This window comes from Sinocyclocheilus grahami, unplaced genomic scaffold (genome assembly GCF_001515645.1).
Source record: "Sinocyclocheilus grahami isolate Dianchi unplaced genomic scaffold, SAMN03320097.WGS_v1.1 scaffold1110.1, whole genome shotgun sequence".
NCBI lineage: Eukaryota > Metazoa > Chordata > Actinopteri > Cypriniformes > Cyprinidae > Sinocyclocheilus > Sinocyclocheilus grahami.
The window spans coordinates 123121-142187 of NW_015506289.1; the positions used below are offsets into that span (position 1 = coordinate 123121).

The window sequence follows — 19067 nt, forward strand, 5'->3', positions numbered from 1 at the left end:
AGAATTGAAATGGCTTGATAAAACCAGTTGTCTTTCATGTGTCCACTGTTGAACCGGTAAGTTGTTGATATTTCTAAACCATTTGTTTTTGCAGTTTAATTTCAATAAATGGCGTGGGAAGGAAATGTTCATGATAGTTTCATAGTACAATGTTAGCTCTTATTTTAAACCATTCAGGAAAGTTGGCTTATATTTTCTCTTCTATGCTCACCAAGGCTGCATTTATTTGATCAAAAATACAGTAATATTGTGAAATATTATTACAATTTCAAATAACTGTTTTCCATTTAAATATATTGTACAATGTAATTTATTCCTGTGATGCAAAGCTGAATTTTCAGCATCATTACTCATCAGTGTCACATGATGAAATGGGAAGTTGTGAAGGCTCTTAACTAGTTGTTTTTGCAGTTTTATTTCAATAAATTGTCTTTTTGGACCATTTTTGTGGTAGTGTCATAGTACAATGAATGCTCATATTTGTAAACATCAAGGAAAATGGCTTATATTTTCTTTTTGAATAATGTGTTCAGCCCATTTCCTTTGAGAAACGTTTTGTTTAATGCCTTGAACTAGGGATGTAACGGTTAACCGCGAGCCGGTTGAAAATCGATTCTTATACAAACGACTTACAAATGAGGACAAAACCAACAAAAGAGCAATAATATGCAAGTGCTATATTAGTATATTATCCCATTTCACAAAGAAACGTGCAGAATTTTGTCCAAGCAATAATAAAAGGACACTTTTAATTTATAATTTGTCTTAAATCTCATTTTGTTAAAAAAATCGTGAATCGAATCGAATCATGAGTTGAGTGAATCGTTACATCCCTCCCTTGAACACATAATGATCCGTCTGCTTTCAGATGAAAGGACTATTTTGTACGGGACATAATCATTTAGAAATGATCCCAGTGAAGTCAGGAAGTGTTTCTCATAGAAATGTCACCCTGTGTGTAATATTCTGGTCAGATCCGTCACTACATTCCCTCCTCTGATATTGCTATGATTCAGCTCTTATCTCTAGTATTTGAAGCTCACGGATGTCTGTATTTCTTACAGAAGTATTTGTGTTCGTCCAAATAAAGCCTGTGGGATTGAATCTGAGCAGTCTGGGAGAAGGAGACGAGTTCAGAAAACAGCATCTGATGCTGTGGGAAGGAATGGAAATCTCCAGAGAAAGCCGGATTTCTCCCCGATGAAAGCGAGCCTCAGATGTGTCTGTCTGTAAGTGAGAATGAGCGAGATCTGGCCATCAGATTTCTCTGTCTTCTTCTTTAATACCGTCTGAAGTTCTATTGTGTTTTGTAAAGTCCGGATTATACCTCAACCGTCTTGAGAAGAAATATGTTGACGTCTACGGGGCCATTTGTTCTGGTTCCTCAAAGAATGCTCTTCTTTTTAAGATCCGGAGTTCTTGAGTTAATGTATAATACTTTGAGGATATCTTTTTGTCATGCACTTGGTGTTTACATGGTCTCCCTGTGTGTTTTGGAACATACTAGCTGGTTTCTAGGTGGTCTAGGCTGGTATTTAGCTGGGCAAAGTTAGTAGACCATCTTGGACCAGCAACAAGCAAGTTGATTATACAAGTTTGAGATATACAAGGTGTTTTTGGAGAATGAGGTCTGTTCGAAAAGCTAATGAGCCATAGCTGAGGTGTCGGATTGGTTGAGATGCACAAACAAACACATCAATGTTTTTAAAGTGCCAAACAGTTTCAGTGTTTCTACATTTTAACCAACCAAATGGTTTACTTATAGCTGACTCTTAGGAGAAAGTATTTTACCATAGCAAGGATTCAGACCGAACAAAGTAAATCATATAGGTTTGGAACAACATGAGGGTGAGCAAATCACTGTTTTAGAACATGGTAGATGGTGTCAATGTGGTCTAGGCAAGTTAGTAGACCATCTTGGGTCAGCAACAAGCCAGCTGGTGATTTTTTGGAGGATGAGGTTGAATTGTTTACTTATAGCTGACTCTGTACATGTATTGCTAATGTAATGAGTAACTTACTACAAAGTTTGTTGGTATTTGTTGCAGTAGTGTGAACTAGCTTTACAGTACCAGTTCACCCAAATACCCCATTGCTTGGTAGATAGTTGCTAGCTAGTCAATGGCTGGGCAAAGTTAGTAGACCATCTTGGACCAGCAACAAGCCAGTTGATTATACCAGTTTAAGATATGTGGGGTGCTTTTTGAGAATGAGTTCGAATGGTTTACTTATAGCTGACTCTGCATATTAATCTGGTTTAGGAGAAAGTATTTTACCATAGCAAAGATTCACAGAACAAAGAAAGTCATATAGGTTTGGAACGACATGAAGTTGAGCAAGTCACTGTTTTTGGAACATGGTAGATGGTTTCTAGCTGGTCTAGACTGGGCAACAAGCTAGCTGGTTACACCAGTTTGATGTATTCAAGGTGTTTTTGGAGAATAACCAATGCTGAGTCAATGCTGGTTGATTGAGATGCACAAACAAACACATCAATGATTTGAAACCACCAAAGAGTCACAGTGTTTCTACATTTTGGGGAAATTAACCTGCAAATGTTTTACATAAAGCTGAGTCTGCTATTAATCTGGTTTAGAAGAAAGTAGTTTAACTAGTGATGCAACAAAATGATTTTTTACCAACAGTTTTCATTTAGCCTGAGGTAATTGGGTCATTGAACTCGGTATGCTGTTGAAGGTTTCGTGTTCACAGATGATAGTTGTACAGCAGTTCTTCCCAAGTTCTTTGGCCTCTTCATTTTTCAGTTGAACAAACGTCAGATACTTAGCCTAATTAACACAGGTGGAGCGCACTCAAGTTAGTCAACACAATGATATAAATACAGCTGACTTACCTCTATCCATTGACGGTTATCAGCATCCCTCCTCCGCCCCATCCCCTCACTTCAAGTTCATACTACACTTATACGGGGGGTACTCTAGGTTCGGACCATTCCCGAGCTCGGAGCCCTTCCCCGGACAGCACGCCAAATATGCATTACCATACTTCAGCTAATTATATGTAAGCGTGAACTCGTGAAACATATTAAAAAGTATGCGCAACTTACAACAGTTTGTTGGTATTTGTTGCAGTAGTGTGAACAATGTACCTAAATCGCTCATAATTTACTTGTTTAAAATATATTTTTTGTCTTCCACAGATGAAGAAATCAATGTAAATGATGACAGAATGATAATTTTTGGCTGAGCTGTCCCTTTAAAGAGCTAGTTTTATAACAACTCCATTGGCATTAGGGTTGCAAAAAGGTGGAACATTTCCAGTAAATGTAGGAAATATTCCAGAAATTTTGGAAACTTTCCAGGATTTTTTGGAATATTCCAGGGATTTTTGGAAAGTTTCCAGAAATGTACCACCCCTTTGCAACTCTAATTGGCATATTAGACTGTAAATGGTCATATTTCATCCACATTGTCTCATTTAAAGCATGAAAAGGGAAAAAAAAAAAATTATTGTATAAATGTTCCAGTTTTATTTGAATCGGTGGGTACAAAGAGAAAAACAAAACCAAACACCAAAGGTGAGAATCGGGAGTCGGTGTGATCCCGGTGTGGTGCGGCGTTCACATCTTAAACTCGTGTGTTTGTGCGAAATTTGAAATGCGTGGACATTCATTAATGACAAAGACACGTACACACTGCATTACATCGGTTATCAAAACAACTGTTAACAGAACAGATGCCATGGTCTCACACGCAACGCTGCTGTTTTAGTTCAGATGTCCCTCTATTATATAGATTCGTTTCTGTATATATAATATTGTGTGTTTATAAAAGATCTCTTAATTACAAGTCAGGTCTAGGGTATTGCCATTATTGCAATTAATTATTATCTAAGATGCTTTATAAAAAAATCATGTTCAGCTTTTACTACTGGTCTATTTACTATTAAAAAGTATGCGCAACTTACAACAGTTTGTTGGTATTTGTTGCAGTAGTGTGAACAATGTACCTAAATCGCTCATAATTTACTTGTTTAAAATATATTTTTTGTCTTCCACAGATGAAGAAATCAATGTAAATGATGACAGAATGATAATTTTTGGCTGAGCTGTCCCTTTAAAGAGCTAGTTTTATAACAACTCCATTGGCATTAGGGTTGCAAAAAGGTGGAACATTTCCAGTAAATGTAGGAAATATTCCAGAAATTTTGGAAACTTTCCAGGATTTTTTGGAATATTCCAGGGATTTTTGGAAAGTTTCCAGAAATGTACCACCCCTTTGCAACTCTAATTGGCATATTAGACTGTAAATGGTCATATTTCATCCACATTGTCTCATTTAAAGCATGAAAAGGGAAAAAAAAAAATTATTGTATAAATGTTCCAGTTTTATTTGAATCGGTGGGTACAAAGAGAAAAACAAAACCAAACACCAAAGGTGAGAATCGGGAGTCGGTGTGATCCCGGTGTGGTGCGGCGTTCACATCTTAAACTCGTGTGTTTGTGCGAAATTTGAAATGCGTGGACATTCATTAATGACAAAGACACGTACACACTGCATTACATCGGTTATCAAAACAACTGTTAACAGAACAGATGCCATGGTCTCACACGCAACGCTGCTGTTTTAGTTCAGATGTCCCTCTATTATATAGATTCGTTTCTGTATATATAATATTGTGTGTTTATAAAAGATCTCTTAATTACAAGTCAGGTCTAGGGTATTGCCATTATTGCAATTAATTATTATCTAAGATGCTTTATAAAAAAATCATGTTCAGCTTTTACTACTGGTCTATTTACATTTCAGTCCAAAAAGCAAGCGGCTCCCAGCGGCGTCTTGAAGAAATCCTTGTCGAGATGATAAAAGATGTTTCCGTCGTCCCCCTTCATGGCTCCTGAGAGAATATCTACATACGGTTTAGTAGCTAGTGATTGTGGACCATGTAGTAAATATGTTGTGATTTAATACATCTAATGCAGGTTTGCTGATGTCGGATGGCTAAACAGGGAAGCGCGGCTAATGTCTTTACATTTACAGTTTACTGGTCGTGACTTTCCGTCTCGTATGTGATGATGTTCGTCCCCAAAGTTAGGATAAGGCATCATGGATCCTTGATGCTCGCCAACGTCAAAGCGTTCGTATCCAGGCCGTCCCGGCTCGTTTACAATTGTTGACGTCTTTTCCGAGGGCTGAAAGAGTGCGTTTTCAGGTCAGTCGCGTTCGAGCCGGCGATGGCGTGCTTCTCCCGTGTTTTGAGTGAAATCTGAACTTCGGTAGAGGGGTAAGATGGTTTAAGGCACAAGGTGAGCTTTTGGTTTCTATGGGAGGTTGGAGGACACCACGGTGAGGGCGGGGCCATGTCGGAAGGAGGGGCCGGAGTGCACGGCCTTAGGGCAGTCTGGCATCAGGACACGCCCATTTCCCCCTAGGCTGCCCGTGATTGACAAGCGGGCCTTGTTTCTCATGGCATCCGAGATGGTGAGCTAGAGAAGGGGGCGGGACGAGAGGCGGAGTCAGAATACTTGGAACTCTCAGGGAGGGGAGGGGGGGGGGGAAAAGTGGCAAGTTTTTGGTTTCTATGGGAGGTTGGAGGACACCACGGTGAGGGCGGGGCCATGTCGGAAGGAGGGGCCGGAGTGCACGGCCTTAGGGCAGTCTGGCATCAGGACACGCCCATTTTCCCCTAGGCTGCCCGTGATTGACAAGCGGGCCTTGTTTCTCATGGCATCCGAGAAGGTGAGCTAGAGAAGGGGGCGGGACGAGAGGCGGAGTCAGAATACTTGGAACTCTCAGGGAGGGGAGGGGGGGGGGCAATATATGCAAATGGCACAGTGACATCACAACGGAACCACTCGACACATTCACATCGACAGAACGGAGAAAAGCTCAAGGCTGCCACACACAAATACAGAAAACATCTCAAAATGTACAACATGTCTAGACATCTGCATTTCTAACGCAAGCATGCAGCCCTTCGCTCGTGTTCCCGCTAACTCTAAGGATTTAATTGTACAGTGTCTCCTAACAGTCAACACTTTATATGTTCATACTGCTAATGTTTCGTAAGCAGGGGTCTGGAGGACAGTCGGATATTATTCAGTATCAGTACAGCATTATAGATTGGTTTGTTGATGTCGCTAACAACAAAAGAAAGAGAAACGCAACCAAACATCATTAAACCAACAGCCGTTTGATCTATAATGCCTTACTCGTACCAAATAACTCATAGCGCATAGCTGCTGTCTATAGCGGCGGATCTCAGCTGGTTTAACTTAGTACCAGAATTGTTTATCATTTTTAACCCTTGTATTATGTTGCGTGTCAATTTGGGTTTTGAGTTGTCGGACACATTGGTTAACCTATGATTTTTTTTAAAAATTTTAAATTTTATTTAGGGTCATGAACATGCATGCAAAGTTTTGTGTTGTGGAATGTGCATACAAAATTTATATAATGATGTTATATGAAAATATTTCATATTTCGTGGTTAAAGGCAGCCAGGGTTATTACACTCAACTAAAACTAAAACCATAAAAAGAAAAAAAAATTCTTACTTGAAATAAAATAAAAAATAACAATATATATATATATGTTTATAAATAAATATTATATATATATATAGATATATATATATATATAGTTGCCAAGGCAACATTTTTCATTTTAATGTACTAATTTCACTTTGTTTAACTAAAATAACTAAAATAAAAATTAATGAAACTAAAAACTATATAGACTATATATACTATATATTTGTATTACAAGTTAATTTAATGAAACTAAAAACTATATAGACTATATATACTATATATTTGTATTACTACATATATATATATATATATATATAAACCCAAAAAACTACTAAAACTGACAAAAAACAAAACTACTAAAACTTTAACAAAAATCAAAATAAAATAATATAAAAATACAAATTGATTCAACATATTAATAAAAATATAATTATAATAAAAAAACGTAAGATGATTTTATCCACTGCATGATGGCATACATTTTTTATCAGTTCATGCATGTTAATTTTTGCTAAGAATTGAACCCATGATCTTGGTGTTGCGAGCGCCATGCATTTATTTACAGATTAAGTGCTTTTCCACACTTCGGTTTAAACAAATGTTTTTGTTTTTTTTTAAGTTATGGTACTGGTCATAAAATGTACAGTTTGTGAAAGAAAGTTTTAAGTTCTAAAAAGATCTAAAAGTTCTAAAAATGTTTGCATGTTTATTTTTCTGTTTGTAATGTGTAAGTACTAACACTACTAATGCTAAAGACTTGCTATTTTTACCTAATGATTTACTGAAGATTTATTATATTTTTGTTTGTTTGTTTTTCATAGTGTGATTTTGGGTGAATTATATTGAATCCAATTAGGGTCAATCTGAGCCTAAAAATGGTGCCTAGGATTTTGTATATAATACAAGGGTTAAACAGTGTATTTGTTGCACAAATAACCATCTAAGTGACTGTTTCATTAGACTTTTGCGAATTTATGCCAAAATACTATCAAGTTTAATTTGATGCTTTTTGAAAGTGAACTGATTTATTAAGAAGATTATGTGGTTAGCTGCATGATATTATTTGCATTTAGCATTGCTTTTGAGAACCCGTTGAGAACCGCCGGTCTATAGCAGAGAGCTAACATCTCTAAATCAGAAATATATAAGCAGCATTCCTTTATAAAGTGTTTGAAGAATGCATACTAAGATGTTTGGTTTGGTAATAATTTGAGCTCCTAATGCAATACGGCAGCTTTGTCCATGTGTATGTGTGTTTGTCATCGTGTGCTGTTTGTTTTAATGCAGGTGTCTGAAACAGAAAGCCAGCAGTGCAAAAACACCAGCGACTGCAGCCAAGAAGACCAAACCAATGCAATCCCAACACGTTCTAGTCAAGGCAGATGTCATACGAAAACAAAGAAAAGAACGACAGGCGACAGAAATGAAGGGGTCTCTTTCAGAAGTGAACAAAGCAAGAAGGAACGTAAGTAAACGGAGGGATGGGAAGCAGTCACAACATTAGCGGACGTCTGCTGCAGCTATATGACAGACGAGGCTCAGGCCGAACCCCTGCGACCGCAAGCAGGCTTTCTGTCCTACCCCTATATCTTTACTGCGTCAGAGCCGTACACGTTGTATCCCTCTCTATAAGTGGCTAAGTTCTGCACACTGTGCGTTGGGCTGGGAGCGGGGCTAAAATTCAGTTCGGCCGATTCCACCTTCAGTTTCTTGGCCTCGGTGCGGGACTTATAGCAAAACTCGACCAGGGCCACCATCATGGCCAGACCCAGGCCGCCCACCAGGATGTAGAAAACTCCCGCCACGTTGCTCAGGCTCAGCGCCTGCGAGCTCTTGTCCTGGGAGCGAGAGGGATGCGGTGCAGAGGGGAAGGAGGGAGAAACGAGGCTGTTAGAGAGGCAGGAATTGGCGAGTGGAAGACTCAAACACATTTACACATGACAGATATTTCATTACGGTTCAGAATATGATACAATCAGCTTGAATTACTGGTGCCATTGATTTAACATCATTACATTGTCCTATTACAGATAGCATGAAATCCACTGTCATTTAGATTTCAAACATGAACAGAAGGGCTATGATTTAAATGAAATTCTAATCATTTTTGGTGGTTTAGCTTAGTTTTCTTAGTGATTTCTGGCACCCTCTGGAACCAAATGATTGTATTTTGTATAGTTGTATTTTTTACACTTCTATAAGAATGTTTAAAAGGCATTTAAATGAATAAATTAATGTATCAAACTTGGGGAAATAATTATTTACAGTAAATTATTTAATTATCTAAATAATAGTTCATTAAAATAATAATTAAATATTTATCTTATTTTGAAAAGAACCCTTGTAAGTAATTAAAAGTAACTCAATTTTACACAGTATATAGTCTTATATTTATCTTTATACTTTTATTAAAAAAAATGTAAAATGCATTTAAATTAAACAACAATTTATAGAACTGGGAAAAATGTTTAAAGTAAATTATTTAATTATTATTTAAATAATAATTTGGTAAATTAAATATTTTCCCCAGTTTGATACGTTAATGTGTTAATTTAAATGTATTTTAAATACATTTTAAACATATTTATTTATTATTGAAATTATAATGAATTATTTCTCGTATGTTTTTGTTGCGTTTGAAAAAAGCCCCCTCATAACTAAGTAAATGACTGTATTTTGCACATTTCTGTTCTTTTAATACTTCAAACTAAAATGTTTAAAATGCATTTAAATGAACAAATCTATGGATCAGATTGTGGAAAATAGTTAAAGTAAATTATTTAATTTTTATTTAAATGATAATTAATTAAAATAATTAGTTATTTGAAATATTACAAAAAAATACATTGTTTACTTGAAAATTATTTATAATATATATATATATAAAAAAAATTTATACAACCTGGCACTCTCTAAGATGGCACAAAATAGCTGTATGAAATTTTCTACAACTATAAATTTTGCTCATCTTGATCACATTTGGGAAAAAAACTAACTAAATTACTTTAATTTGTATGGAATATAATCTTATAATCTTACAGCCATAATGTGTTTCTACTAACTAGCCTTGAAGCTAATTGAGTGACTATTATGCCGCTGTAGTGCCACATTCTCTCCAATTTGCTGTTCATTTGAATGAACTCATCCATTATTCTGTAACAAAGCTGCATTCTAGACCAAACCGAGCACTATGATGACATGAAAGTGTCTTACTTGAATCATGACATCACAGTGCAGCATTCTTGTATTGTGATGTCACAGTGTTTCATTCTAAAGGTTCTACTTTATTTATTTATTCATTTAGCTAAAATCGAAACAAATCTCTTTATGATGATGACAGCGACATTTTAAGACAACGGTCATCTTTTTCTTTCTGAAAACACATCACATTGATTTCATGAGAGTATTTGTGTTTTTCAAGAGCTGCGGTTTTCAGGTTTGCTTGCGGTTTTCCGTCCGGAAACTGACCTTACTTCCCGAGTCCTTGGGTCCGCACTCGCCCTTATCGTACCACCATTTATTTTTGAGTTTGTCTAGCACTCCTGCTTCACTCAGTTTCAACACTGCCAGGTTTACCGGCGTTCTTCTCAGAGAGAATAACATAAATAACATCATAGGCCATGTTATTTTATGTTATTAGATTACAATACATCTTGGCACACAGTAGCACAGGAAGTGATGAAGCCGAGGTCCCATCGAGTGCACGTGTGTGAGCTCGCGTGTGTGTGTGTGTGTGTGTGTGTGTGTGTGTGTGTGTGTGGAGCCACAGACGTATGGATGGGATCTCGCTCCATCGCTTCAGGCAACAGACACATACTGCCCTGATTTCATTATCAAAACACAAACAATTACTGCTAATCCAGAACTATTGGCTCATCACAAACAGCCCAGAGCGCAGAGAGACCCACAACTCCACACTGAAAAGAGTCAATATTTCTCATGATTTAACCACAATCATGTTATAAAATAAAATAAATTTAAAAAGTCAAATGAAAATAGATTGATAAATTAACTCTTGATCAGGGTTTTTGAAAGAAATGTTAATTTTTCAGTTTTTCATTTAGTTTATTTAACGTATGACTCAAATTGTTATTTTGATATTATAATTTTATATATATATATATAAAACGTTATGCATGTGTATTTATTTTATACTTTTTGATACAATTTTTCATTTTCTTTATTATAACATGATTCAAATTGTTTTTCTTTTATTATAAAACAATATTACTCAAATCATTATTTTGTTGTTTTCTGTTATTACAAATATTACTCAGATATTTTGATTTTATATTTTTAATAACAATAAATAATATATAATAATATAAGTTTTCATAATTTAATTTGTATTTAATCAATCAAATTATTTGTTATAATAATTTGTATTATAATTACAAGTTTTCTGAAATGTTAATTTTTGAATTAAATTCTTTTTAACTTTTGACCCAAATAGTTTTTAATATGATATTTTTTGTAATAATAACACATAATACATAGTAATAAGTATGTATGCATATATATATATATATGCATATATATATATATATACAGTGGGGAAAAAAGTATTTAGTCAGCCACTATTATTTAACTTGACTCAAATAGTTTTTTTCTGAGATTAGAATTTATATTTATTATTATTATTTAGGTTTTTTTTGTTGTTGTTGTTTTTACATTTTTTATATGTTGACACATTTTTCTGAAATTAATGGTAATTTTTCATCGATTTCAGTTTACATTTTTCAATTTAACTTTTGATTCAAATTGTTATTCTGGTATTCATTTGATGAATTTCAAATAGTTATACATATGTTCACAGTCTTATGGACCCTATATATATACTGTATATATATAAAGCAACCATGTTCTTCTTTTATTTGATTTCTGTGCAGGTACAGCTCTCATTTGTTCTTTTAGCAAATATTTCTGTTTTGACAGTAATTGCTTCTTTTTCAGTGCGTTTCTCCTTCGACACATTTGTCGGTTTCTCTCTCGTTACTGGCCGGCGAGGGCCGTGGTGTCAAGGCAGATGTCTCTGTTGCATCACATTGTCATCTTTTTTTTTTTTTACCACTCCTCTGCGTTTCATCGGTGGCTAACCTTCGAGTCCCCGCCCCCGCTGCCACATTCGCCCTTGTCGTACCACCATTTATTTTTCAATTTGTCCAACAGCCCCTGCTCATTCAGCTTTAACACGGCCAGGTTTACGGCATTTCTTCAACAAACCATAAACATCACATGAGAGCGGGCCGCACGCAGCCCGGGTTAGATGGCACAAAACAAACAGAAAACAAGAGAGAACATAAGAGAGGCTCGTGGAAGGCAGCTGCTGTTAATGAGGCCTTTTATGGGATGTTTCTCTCTCACTTTCGCTCTCATTTTATTCCATCTATCTTTCGAAAAGTAGTGTAATACTATATACTGAGTAAAACTAAGTAAAATACTCGTTGCATTAAACTAGTTTAGCAATATTTTCCACTACTGAATAAAATGTGAATTTAATAACATTTCTCTAAACTCATCTGCTGTTTATTTTGGTACTGACCTTTCTGAGATTATCATTTCTCTATGAGTGATACATACAGTATGATGTTTAGAAATCAGCATTATTATTTTAAAACATTTAAAAACAGCATTTTTTGTTTGTGTTTGTGAGCATAATTGACAGTCGATAAGCCCCGCCCACTATTTCAAGCTCCACCCAGACGCGACGGGATACACGGATCTCGGGTTTCTATTTCTGCTGGAACAACAACAACCTACAATATATAACTAAGATAATCTCAAATAATGTTATGTGCTTTATTTAGTCTTAAAAGTTTTTTTGTTTGATTAGAATTGATCTGGGATAAGCCCCGCCCACTATTTCAAGCTCCGCCCAGACGCGACGCAGTGCGCAACGAGAGACAGGTGCTTTATTTAATCTTAAAAGTCTCTAATGTGACTTTGAATATACCTTTACAAGCATACTAAAAATGACAATAGATAATTCACCTCCGATTCACCGTCGCTAAGCCCCTCCCATTATTTCAAGCTCCGCCCATATGTAATGCGTGAGGGGATTAAACGGTTTCTATTTCTGCGATGGAAAAAACAACCTCCAAACTATGACAGTGCTAATTTCAGATAATGATTATGTGCTTTATTTAATCTTAAAAATCTCTGATGTGAGTTTGAATATCATTTTGCGTGACCTTTATAGTCAAACGACAATTAATAAGCTGCCTCAGATCTTGTTCAAGTTGTGAACCCTATTCAAACAAACAATTGTATCATATGGCAAAGATTGTTTTAGACACTCGGTATGTGTTTTTAATAATGTTAAAAAGGTTTAATATATATGAATTAGTACTTATCCACATCGTCGGCAGTGCAGCGCGCTTGCAGAAATAGCCCCGCCCACACGCTATTCTGATTGGCTGTGATATTTGATTTTTTTTTTTTGTGGCTCATGAAATATTGCATGGTGTCTGGTGTTACAGAACGTCCCATAGGAATTGAACTTGAGGTTTCTATGAACACTGTAATTTTCAGCAAAATGTGAAACTAGTTATCTGCTGTTTTTCATTGAAGAAAATTGAACAGCGGCCAACCATTTGTGTGCCTGCATATCAAAACTGACATATTTCGAGTGTAATTGTAGACTGAAGCAAATTAAGACGATTTCAGAAGCCTGGAGACTCTTACTGACATCAGAGGGAATAAATGAGAGCGAGAGACAGATGTGAGAGAAACATCCTCAGTGTTTCCACAAGCGTGTCACATTTGATGAAGAAATGAGAAATACTGATAATGACATGAAACACTTTATGCTGCACAGTGAAAAAGGCAATTTTACTACCACAATGTGACATATTTATGATTTGTGAAACAAGAAAAAATGTAGAGCGGGACTTCACTGTGAACTGATAAGGTCATGAAATAGATTGGATTGTGTATTGACTTTTAATGTTACTTCTGCCTGCACTGCAAAACATGATTTTCTTACTTAGTATTTTTGTCTTATTTTCAATTATAAATATGTAAATTCTTAAATAAAGATAAATTTACTTCAGAAGGAAAATGAGAAGAAATTAAGTCTGAAAAATGTATTAAAATGAAGTGAGTTTTTGCTTAAAACAAGAAAAAAGATCTGTTAGTCGGTGCGAAAACAGCAAAAAGTGGGTAGTTCCACAATTAGTTCTGGTACTATGAAAAGGTTCCCGCGGTGCGAAAGGCCCTAATGTCTCGCCACACAAGTGTGAGTAACTGTTTTTATTACGTGCTCACTATTGCTTTGTCTGATTGTTTGATATGTACTGAGTATTAATGCATCCATCTGTGAAGGATGTAAGCTGTCAAACACACACAACTGATAGTGAATCACAGCAGTGGGCGTTTACTTCCAAGTCGACAATCCGATGCGTTTCGATGAGGGAGTCAAAACAGGACAGAAAATAGCCTATTACTTCTCAATTATTTTAGTTTTTTTTATGTAAAAATCTTGATAACGTTATAAAATAATGTTATAAAATCATAAAAAACGCAGTTCATGACCCCTTTAATATCATAAAACAAGACAAAAACGCTGAGTAAGAAAATCATGTTTTTGCAGCGCATTTACAAATGACTTTCATTGGTGCAACATAATGTAGGATGCTTTTAGTTAATAACTGTTCTTTTGGATGTTATCATATGAAGACAAAATATTTTGTATTGTACATACTGCATGCTTCATACGCTATTTAAAAACAGCCAGCAGGAAGTGTGCAGTATATACTATGCAGTACGCCAGTATTCACGTCCATTGTTTTGTTTTTCAGGTCTGTGTGGAGACTCAACCTGTGCAGCGTCTTTCATCTAAAATCTGCGGGAACTGTGCAATTTGTTTCTTCATGGGAACGGATTTGTAGGAATGTAGCATTGCATCAGTGTCTCAGCAATGGATGCTCTGCAGCGAATGGGTGCCGTCAAAATGAGAGTCCAAACAGCTGATAAAAACATCACAATAATCCACACCACTCCAGTCTATCAGTTCACATCTGGAGAAGACAAAAGCTGAAACACATCCAGCATTAGGACGCTTTTAACTTCAAACTGTTGCTTCCATTTAAAATACAAGTCTATAATCCATAATAACGCATCCTGTGGATTATTGTGATGTTTTTATCAGCTGTTTGGACTCTCATTCTGACGGCACCCATTCACTGCAGAGCGTCCATTGCTGAGACACTGATGCAATGCTACATTTCGCCAAATCTAAATCTTGAATGACCCGAGGGTGAGCACATTTCAGCAGATTTTCATTTTTGGGTGAACTGTTATTTTAAAGGATCCACCCAGACATATGTGAGATTTCAGCAGAAGGAGATTCTGTCTATTGGTGTCAGTTTTAGAGACACAGAAAGAGAGACAGGCTCGTTTTTATGCGGTGGATGTAAGATGGCAACACAGAATCTGTAAACGCCAGCAGCATGTTTATAGCTGTTCTGGCGAGGGTAAACGGTCGGGGTCAAAGGTCACGGTGTTGAGATTAGTTTGCTGAACTGGCTGATAGCAACACAAGTAGACCATCAGAATCAAAATGATCAAGCACTCTCTCAAGGATGATCCACGCTCAGACGGTCAGTAAAATCCTCTCAGGCAGAACTGAATCTCCACACAGGTCAAAAACTGACCTCAGATCAGAACGCTCTTTGAAACTCATTTCAGCTAACATACGTCATAACAGCACATTTCTAATAATTATTCTGTATATTTAAAGACAACATGAATTAACATTTGCAACACATTTATCTTGCATAAGACTACTTTGAGCAAATCAGCATATTATACTGATTTCTGAAGATCACGTGACACTGAAGACTGGAGGAATGATGCTGAAAATACAGCTTTGATCACAGGAATAAATTACGGTTTACAATATATTCACATAGAAAACAGTTATTTTAAATTGTAATAATATTTCAGAATATTTGTTTTTTTTCTGTATTTTTGATTGAATAAATGCAGCTTTTAAACTTGAATTTAAATTAAAATAAAAACGGATAATATAAAAATAAAAACTAACATAAAAGCTATAATAGTATCTGAATTATACTATAGCCTGTCAGGTAAAAGCCTATTTCATTTATCACGATATGAGCCCTTAAAAAAGATATTTGCCAGGACAACATTTATTATTTTAATAGTTTATAGGGCGGCGTTATGCAAATCTTCCCACATAGTGACGTAGACATGTGGGGGCGTGTTAGAACGAGACGTTTTAGGTAGGTGTGGCAGACTCTTAACTTTTATAAAGAATATCTCTTTGGATTTGAGACTTTAGTCTATGCAACTTTACAGATCTTCTTTATGCACCAAGAGCTTGTAACACTACAAAGAGAAAGGAAAAATTGAAATCGCATCATATGACCCCTTTAAATGCCCAATAAAGCTAAAAACAGCAACTGTATGTGTGACCACAAAGATATCACTGCATCACAGAGAGTACCGAGTGTGAAAACTGAGAGAAGGACAGAACAGACAGAGAAAAGAGAGAAAGACAGCAGGAAGGAACAGAAACAGAGAGAAGCGCAGCAGGGTGGGTGGAATACTATAACAGCGCTGTGATTGGTCGGTTGTTATAATACTCCACCCACCTTAGCTGCGATCCTTTGGGCGTGGCCACCCCGTAGCCCTTGGAGTCCAGATTCCCTCCGACCTTCATGGTGTCGCAGGGCTTGCGCTGCTCCGTGTACTCGTTCATGGTGGACTCCAGAAGGAAGGCGTATTTCCCTTTGGACTTGCGCACGCGAGCCACGCCCTCGGCCGTCGTCTTGGTGAAGACCGTGGGCTCGGCCGACTTCATGTAACTCCACATTTTCTCGTACACCGCAATCTTTGACCTCTAGAGGACGCAGCGAAAGACATGCAGTGAACACCGGGATGCTGTCGGTCCTGAATGCTTTGATGAAATCTGATTCACATCAATCACAAATACAGTGTTTTTAGATAGTGATGCATAAAAACAAAACCGGAAGATGTCAATATTTTATAGTATTTGCTTTAGTAATTGTGTCTTTTGTCACTCCTAGTAAGTCAAATGGCAGCTATCATAAAGAATTAAATATAAAAACACTAATATATGGCCAGTCATTGTCCCAAAATAAACCTCACATTCCAGTGTTATTTTAGTATCCATCAAATACTATTAAAGTGTTTGTTAATATTTTAATATAAAATAATTTTCGTTAATATATAGAATATTAATACTTTCTGTTTTCACTTTACATTTTAGTCATTTTGTTTGTCATTGTTAGTTTTCTTTTATATGTCCATACAGTTTTTATAGATTTTTATTTATTAGTTTTAGTATATTTCATTTTAGTTATTTTAGTAACTTTAGTAACTAATTAAACTATTTTTTTAATGAATATGTATTTTATATTAAATAACCTAAATGTATTTTTTTAATGGTTTTAGTTTTAGTTAACTATAATAACCTTGTCTTACACAGTGCAAAGGCTTCTTCTATCATCCTGATGGTATTATTGACTCTGTACAATTCTTGCTCATTATATTAATATATGTACATGCAATATTGATTTGAGCTGAAATTATTGGATGATGTGAGAAGAAAGAAAGTGTGGAGTCTAAAAAATGTCTAAAAGTTTGGGGTCATAAGATGTTTTTGTAAGAGGTCTCTTATATGCCCACCAAAGCTGCATTTATTTAATCAAAAATACAGTAAATATTGTAAAATATTTTTTCTCTATGTGAATATATTTTAAAATGTAATTTATTGCTGTGATCAAAGCTGTATTTTCAGCATCATTACTCCAGTCTTCAGTGTCACATGATCTTCAGAAATCATTGTAATATGCTGCTTTGCTGCTCGAGAAACATTTCTGATTATTATCAACGTTGAAAACAGTTGTGCTGCTCAACTGATACATTTTATTTTTCAGGATTCTTTGATAAATAGAAAGTTCAAAAGAACAGCATTTATTTGTTCTCATTATAAATGCCTTTACTGTCACTTTTGATTAATTTAATGCATCTTTGCTCAATAAAAATATTCATTTCTGACCCCAAAGTTTATTAATTTTGTGGCTACTCACACGTTGATTTGTCAAATTATAACAGATCCTATGTTTCAGATCTTGTTCTGCACTGTGCAGTCAGCTCTGAAGTGTGCACTACTGTGCTGGCTTTGCTGTAAAAAAGACAAATGGGTCTAATATGGCTGAAATGTGTGTGTTTGTCCTGTGAGATATCATATTTGACATACTGGTATCCCCGTGTGTCTTGTACTTGATCATTTGCGCCTCTTTTATACACAGGCTTAGTCTTAAGCTGCAGTATGTGAGAGGAAAGCAGCAGAGCCTGACGGACAGCCGGCTCATTATAATGTTCGTCACGTTCAGTCTGGAGCACTGTTGTGCTGTAACACTCCAAAATAAAACATCACACACGCCGACGAAACCCTCGACAAACCTGCGCTCAGACACAAACGCCCCACAGCAACTGACAAACAAACTCACGCGTTAGTCCAAACACAACGGGACGCCTGACATTTACTTATTCCCTGGGTAACTGATCAAATGTTTCTGGCCAGTATATCAGCGACGCTCTGCTGAGACGGATGCCACAGTTATTGTGATGGGATTATAGCGAGTGAGACAGATTAGAATTTACATGGTTGCAAAATGTAAACTGTATTATTGCATATTGTATTGTATGTATTATCACATTTATCTGCATACTACCAGTCAAATGTTTGGCCATTTTAATGTTTTTGAAATTAGTCACCAAGGCTGCATTTATTTGATCAAAAATACAGTAAAAATAGAAATATTGTTATTTTATTACAATTCAAAATAACTGTTTTCTATTTGAATATAATGTAAATTTTGATTTATTTCTGTGATCAAAGCTGTATTTTTAGCATCATTACTCCAATCTTCAGTGTCACATGATCTTCAGAAATCAGTATAATATGCTGCTCAGTTATCATTGGTGCTCAAGTATTTATAATGGTACATATTATTATCAGTTGTTGGAAACAGTTTATTCTGGATTTTTGATTTATAGAAAATTCAAAAGAACAGCGTTTATTTGAAATAGAAATCTAATGTAACATAAATGTCTTTACTGCCACTTTTGATCAATATAATGCGTCCTTGTTGAATAAAAGTTATAATTTCTTTACAAAAATTTTTAAAAATCTTACATACCACAACTTTTAAATGGTAATGTATCGCGGTTTCCAAAAAAATGTTAAATGGCAAAAACTGTTTTCAACATTGATAATAATCAGAAATGTTTCTCGAGCAGCAAATCCGCATATTATACTGATTTCTGAAGATCATGTGACACTGAAGACTGGAGTAATGATGCTGAAAATACAGCAGCGCATCACAGAAATAAATTACATTTGACATAATATTCGTATAGAAAACAGTTATTTTAAATTGTAAAAATATTTCACTGTTTTACAGTTTTTACTGTATTTTTGATCAAATAAATGCAACCCTGGTGAGCAGAAGAGACTTATAAAGAAATTTTAAAAATGTAATTATTCGTGCAGTACACACAAAGTGATAACTATATTATC

The 19067-nt window shown here is 35.6% G+C and overlaps 1 protein-coding gene across 5 annotated transcripts in view; it reads right to left on the minus strand.

The window, feature by feature from the left end:
* Positions 1–5268: 5268 nt before the first annotated feature.
* LOC107566895 (glutamate receptor 4-like) overlaps positions 5269–19067 on the minus strand; it is an 86717-nt gene continuing 72918 nt past the window's right edge. Inside the window, exons 13-16 of one of the 5 annotated variants that reach the window (XM_016252457.1) lie at positions 16111–16358; positions 11591–11705; positions 8194–8331; positions 5269–5446 (exon numbers count right to left, since the gene is read on the minus strand). In XM_016252457.1, the coding sequence (XP_016107943.1) occupies positions 5282–5446; positions 8194–8331; positions 11591–11705; positions 16111–16358 (666 nt within the window). In that variant the 3' untranslated portion in view covers positions 5269–5281. Of the gene's footprint in view, positions 5447–5539; positions 5705–8074; positions 8332–9961; positions 10077–11564; positions 11706–16110; positions 16359–19067 lie in introns of those variants that run through there. The other 4 variants (XM_016252456.1, XM_016252455.1, XM_016252459.1 and 1 more) reach the window with 4 other exon arrangements.